The 6,392-nt window shown below is 34.6% G+C and overlaps 1 protein-coding gene across 1 annotated transcript; it reads right to left on the bottom strand.

The window, feature by feature from the left end:
• Positions 1–295: 295 nt before the first annotated feature.
• Positions 296–4,697, bottom strand: LOC127105818 (uncharacterized). Its single transcript, XM_051043022.1, has 9 exons — positions 4,413–4,697; positions 4,129–4,302; positions 3,009–3,420; positions 2,618–2,901; positions 2,451–2,519; positions 2,270–2,326; positions 1,728–1,780; positions 1,565–1,640; positions 296–1,463 (listed from the first exon to the last, which is right to left on the bottom strand). Exons 1-9 carry the CDS (start codon positions 4,451–4,453, stop codon positions 527–529), a joined length of 2,103 nt encoding a protein of 700 aa, XP_050898979.1. The 5' UTR covers positions 4,454–4,697; the 3' UTR covers positions 296–526.
• Positions 4,698–6,392: the final 1,695 nt, after the last annotated feature.

Below are 6,392 nucleotides of genomic sequence, written 5' to 3'. Positions count from 1 at the left end.
TTTCAAAAATATTTACAAAACACACTGATGCCAAACCAATTGACGTCTCATTTAAAACTTAACACATAGACGCCAATTAGATTGACAACACTAGATGCATTATCCAATCCAATTGACGTCTCCTCTCTAAGTTTAAGAACAGACGTCAATTCATCTGACGTCTCCTCTTCAAAGTGGGATATTTTAAAAGATAATCTAAAAATTAGATTATTTTGATTTTTTTTTTAAAATATGAATATTTGAGTGAAAAATTCAATTAAATGTATCGTGGCGGGAATAGAAAACATCAAACATCTATCTTAAAGTTTCTTTAAATAAGAATTTTCTTTCTCCTTTCCCACACAAACTTTCCCCTTACTAACTACCTATCTAAACCTAACTACAACAACAACTTCCTTTTATTATTTATCCTTGCAGTACATGAGAAACTCTATTATAATTTATAACAAACATCCACATATATTAACACTATTTTACAAGTATTTAACATTGTTTCTAAGGTCTTTTCCTCAAACCTAAAAACTTTCTATCCAGAAACATGTTCTTTCTTCCTCAATCTTAGAGACCTTTGACTCACTTCATGTTTTGGATTTGTCTTCACAAGCAACAAACGTGACATAACATATGACAAAAGTTCTTCACGATGAGAGAAAGTGAAGTCCAAATGAGCATATTCAAATTCATTAAATGACACATCAACACCAACCTCCTTCATCAATCTATAGTGTCTTTTCACCATTGAAGGTCTTATAACTCTGTCTTTATGACCAGCAACCAAATCAACAGGAATATCAATAAGCCAGTAATGTTCACCTAAATCCAAAGGCTCAGGTGAACCATACACTTCTATATTAGCAGATGCACTTCCATAATCAAACATTCTAAATCTTCTACTTCTCTTTATCTGCGCAAGATGAAGACCGACATAAAACGACACTGCTGGCATGTCATTCATGTTGTAATGTGGTGTTCCTAAAACGCCAACCCAATTTGAACTGTCCCCGCCGAGAACATAACCTAGTAAAGTTTGAACCAATCCTCCAGCTGCAGGTAGGTTTTGCAAGTCCCGAGCTAACTTGTTAAAGAGCATTCGGAAGAAACGGGTTGGTATATAGAAGGCGGGGAAAATTCGAGACAAAACGGGAGCTAGAAAAAATATAACACTCTCCACCACAGAAAAAACTAGGTTAGAGTCGTGATGGAAACCGGCCGGTGATAACAAAATCAGTCTAGAAAGTCTATGATTCTTTTCTTCAATTCTACTAGTAATGATATACATCAACATAGACGCTCCTCCCAAACTATGGCTGATTGCACAAAGCTTGTAAAGCTGAGCACCATCGTTATCCTCCTCGATATCAGGCTTACTAAGTTTCAACTCGGCAGTTTTCACCTGATGGATTTTCTCTATCATAGCAGGAATATCCTCAGTCCCGTGTTCGTTGATGGAATACCGCCAGTATCTGCACTACATCAATTCCATGACAACATTATCTTTCTGTCAGCAATAAGTGGAATGCCATTTTAATAACACAATAGGGTTTGTTTGTTTTTGAGGACTTACTCTCGTGAGGAGATGTTCTTATCGATGTGTTCTCTAGAAACCAAACCACGGAAGTTTCCCAAAAACACATCATACCCTGAAAACAAAACAAACTTGTACATGTAATAATTTGAAAAACTGATGTTATTGGAGCTTAATATAAATATTGGCAAATATCACAAACCATGATCATAAGCTGCAAAAGCTGGAGACCCAACAACACCATTAGATACCCAACTGAACAAAAGAAACGTTGAAACTAATTAGACCACTGCCACAATTATTGACCAATTTAGAAGGGTTAAAATGTAAATACATTGAAACCTTGATACTAAGGTCCTGAAATAATTGGCCAGAAAAGAAGGTTATGGCATCCATCTATTGAACAGAAAATTGTTTCAATAGTAAAGCAGCTCATGATTCAAAGAGTACAAGATTCTCGAATTTCTTGTGAACCCATTGTACAATCCTATTTTATCATACATAAAAGTAAGTTATTTCTATATTTGGTACCAACTTCTATCAGCTATTTATTGAGATTTTAAATGATTTTAAAAACATCTTATAATGTCTTTAATTTAGAAATAAAAAATAATCCTTTCCCTCCATTTCCCTACAAAACACAACCTCCCAAACATAGCCTAAATGTCTTATGAGTTCATAACTCACTTGCACACCAAGCCTCTTAATTTAAAAGCTTGAACAAGAGACAGCAGTATTTCTCACCCCATTGATGAATCAAACACTCCATGCTGAAGATAAACAGCTTTTCGAGCATCCCGCCTGTGAAGTCAAATCATAGACATTAGACCATACACAGAAAAATGTTCACATTTATATAGGCATCCACCATGGAAAACTAGACATTATACATTTACAAGAAGTCCGTAGTAAGTGTTCACTTTACCTGGGTATTCTTTCTAAAAGAAGAACATATCCATCAGCAGTTATCACATGAATAGCTTCGTACGGATACCTGTCAGAGTTGGAAGGATGAATCATGAAGTGGACTGACATTGACAATAACCAAAATAAAAAGAATATATGTAAAGGAGGATATTCAATTAACTTTACCCAAGCTCTGTTATGACATCCTGACATGTTCGGGCATCCGTGCTAAAAGACTGTCGAAAATCGGTATTCCTCTCTGTAGGTGTAGGGTCATTCTCTCCAAGCATAGCCGTAGAAACAGAAGCATTAACAAAAACATTATCATCATCTTCAACACCTCTTTCATGTGATGAAAACAACCTAGACAATTTCCCGAAAGCTTTTGATGGGGAAAGAAGAAGATATACTGCCTTGTGAACAATATCAAACACAGCTTCTATAAAAATTTCCAGGGCTAAATGAATATCCTGATAGGAAAAAAGGAATACTAAGAAACGGAAAAGTTACATCGACATGCTAATTGTTAACAAAAATATAAACAAATGGTTAATAAGGATAGAAATGGTCCCACAACCTCTATGATTCCACGTCTCCTATCGGTAGTGCGATGAATAATTTGGTCCTTGAGGGTTTGCACCCTCGCATGTAAATGTGATTGTGCAGATTGTTGATTTTCAGAGACTGAGCGTGGTTTTGACATCCCATCATAAACTAACTTGAAAAGACGAAATGGAATTCCCAGCACAAACTTTCCAGTAATCAAAATCCAAAGTAAGATATACCGGATCCAGTCCATACGATGCCTACTGTAACCATTAAAACTGGCTCTAGAGGAGGCTCTAGAGGAGACAGATGAGGGAGTTTCAGGATAATAATCATCATACCCATCATCATCATCATCTTCTTCGCCGGACAAGTAGTCCAGGCTTTCAACATCAGAATCCACAGAAAGTTCATGAATAAATTGGTTGAAAGAGGACACTCCACTGGGATAACATGGCAAACAAAACAATGTCAAGAACTGCATCCTATCCTAGTTTTAAAATGCGGCATATAACTAGGATAAACAACTTAATTAAGTGCTATAAAACAAAGTCAAATTGTTATCCTATAAATTATAAATTATAAGTTGTTTTCATAAATTATCCTAAAAAAGAGCTTATGAAAATAAGCATTATTCGTAAACTGTTTCTATAAGCTCCACAGAAAGTCTCATAAATGTGTGTGTTAATAGATAAGTTCAAATAAATCAATTCAAATAAGCCTTTAAACTCCAACCATGATAACAAATACAAGCACATGATATCAATATAAAAGCACTGAAATCTGCATTACATAGTGTATGTTTAGTTTAGCTTTTGGAAGAGGCAAAATCAAATCTAGAAATTTAGAATTGATTCTACCTCCAAAATTAATTTTACTTGCCGTTAGAGTTAGAATTTGTAGCTGTGATTTTTATATTAAAATTGTTCAACTCAATTTTGAGTAAAGTTATCCAATTATACTCTTTGTAGCTGTGATTTTTATATTAAAATTGTTCAACTCAATATTGAGTAAAGTTATCCAATTGTAAATCACTCTACATTCATTCAATTAAAACCAGAATCAAATTTACAGAATCAAGATCAATTTTTTTTATCGCAGAACCAAACATACGCATAGACAATTAGCAATTTGATGATGAAAAAACTTACTTTTCCATCCAACGGGGAAGCCGCGGTCCCCGGAAAGTTGGCCTAAGCTCCCAACCTTGAATACCTTCAAGTATATTAGCTTTCCCAGGTAGCAATGCCAACAAAAGTGCTGATATTCCATTGATCAACCTCACAATATTGTTCAAAGACTCATATGTAAAAGTCTTCACCGACCTACACCATAATTCAAATTCAAATTCAAATTCAAATGCTCATAATTTAAATAAATTCCCAGAAATGAATTTTAATAAAAAAAAAAGTCATAATTCAATAAACGTGCTTACTCTTTAGTAACATCCAGAACCTTATCAACAAAACGTTGCATTCTCGATCAAATATCGGTTATTCTTTCTTTCAAATTACGAAAATGGGAAAATCGGAATATGCGTCCGAGAAAATTGCAGTTTGATAGATTCGTATTTTTCTCTCTAACGAGGAAGAATCGAATCGAATCGAATCGAAAGCAACAAAATCATTCTTTGCTTAAGACGATGGAGTTTGGAGAATCTTTTTCTTTTCTTACGAGAAATGTTAAGTCGGTGCTGTCTCCGATTCCACGTGGACGGTTTTGATTGGGTGGTTATGATTCGTGTCTTACAGTAAATACTGTGGTTTAATTCGTGCCGATAACGGTTACACGTAGCGTCTGCGATGAAGGACTTTCGTGGTTATCTCTTTGGAGACATATGAGCCGTTGGGATTGGGATTGTCAGGTACGAACGGATGGGATTGTAAGTGGGTGAATATGTTGACACGTTGCACTAACGAGGTCGGTTTTTTTCTTCGTGAAAATGAAAGAAAGTGAAGTGGCAGTTTAGTTAGAGAGGCACGGCAAATCATATACACATTTTTATTTGATGATAACAAATTATCATATTAAATTTATTTTATTTTTAATAAATTACTTTTTCTGTTTTCACATTGCTTTATAAAAACAAAAATAAGTCATTAAAATATGTCACTGAAATAGAGCAATTATTTATCTTTACTTAATCAAATTTATTTTTATATTTAATAAAAACTAAAAATAATTAAACTAAATATGATTGATAAATATACATAACGAATGTGTGTAACTAAAAATTAATATTAATATTAATTTTTTAATATTATTAATTAGAATAAGATATAGTTTATTGATGGAGAATTTTGAATCAACAATTCTAATTTTCAATGATATTTTGGTGAATTTTCGGTGCCTGTAAGATACTCTGACGTTCAAATCAATTCAATACTCTAAAGAAGAGTAATGAAAATGTGTGAATTAGAAATCATATTTGAAATTGATGTGAATGAGTATTTATATCTTAGTGAATTAATATGGACTTTGCTATTTTATACTTTTTTGACTGGACCATAACGGTTGTCTCCAAGACTTATCAGGCACCTTGGATACCAGAGAGTCTTTAGCGACTGCAATTGGTTTTCCGAAGATTCATGTTTGATGTTCTAAAATTGAAAGTATGTCACATAAGTAGTGTGGGACAAGGACATTTAATGCTTTCTTGTCACTTGGTTGTTTTTACTTCTCCTTGCCAACACGTCACCCTAGGTCTGCAAGTTAGGGAACGGTTACCATACCTATGATACTTAAGTGTCTTATACCCTCGTGTGGATTGATGGGATAAGATATTGATTACCGTCAAACTTTCTTTTGTTGTTTGATATGAACCATCAATCTTTGCACTAGCCTTTCTTGCAAAAATTAGACGTTGTTCTCCTATTTTTCTCTTTTTTCGTTGTCACTACCTATCTGTCCATTCCCATTGTATTAATCTATTTCATTTCGTGAACTTAGATCTTTGCTTACTTAACCAGTTTGATGACAACGATAGCGACAAAAGATTACTCTTGGGTCGATCTAGAGTATTTAGCTTACGAACTTGAAATACCATCCGATTCTTTGGAAATGGGGGGTTTCTTCCGATTGGGATATTTTTCCTATTTCTTCCAAGAAAATGATCGAAGGTTGTTTTATCCCCCTGTACTCCTGCATTTTATGGAAGTTGGGTGTTCGACTTCCACTAACCTCTTTTCAGAAGGAGGTTATGGATCATTTATGCATCCTCCCTTCAAAACTTCATCCCTATGCTTGGGGTTTTGTCCGAGTATTCCATGATTGGCAGGAATACCAGGGGAAATGTGTTTAGCCTTTTGAGACCTATTTTTCCATGTTTTTGAGGTACATCCTTCCCCAAAGGACACCATTGGTCACGGGATCGTTTCTCTTCGTCGTGCCAAAAACCAGATTTTCAAGTTCAACG

The sequence above is a fragment of the Lathyrus oleraceus genome, chromosome 7 (genome assembly GCF_024323335.1).
Source record: "Lathyrus oleraceus cultivar Zhongwan6 chromosome 7, CAAS_Psat_ZW6_1.0, whole genome shotgun sequence".
NCBI lineage: Eukaryota > Viridiplantae > Streptophyta > Magnoliopsida > Fabales > Fabaceae > Lathyrus > Lathyrus oleraceus.
This window is presented reverse-complemented; position numbering and strand designations above follow the sequence as displayed.

Bases quoted from the DNA above. Each gene is read 5' to 3' on its own strand.
- LOC127105818 (XM_051043022.1), bottom strand. From the start codon at position 4,453: ATGCAACGTTTTGTTGATAAGGTTCTGGATGTTACTAAAGA. The intron at 4,303-4,412 runs GTAAGCACGTTT...ATTATGGTGTAG, and splicing joins GTTCTGGATGTTACTAAAGA to GTCGGTGAAGACTTTTACAT. The intron at 3,421-4,128 runs GTAAGTTTTTTC...ATGTTATCCCAG, and splicing joins CTTCCCCGTTGGATGGAAAA to TGGAGTGTCCTCTTTCAACC.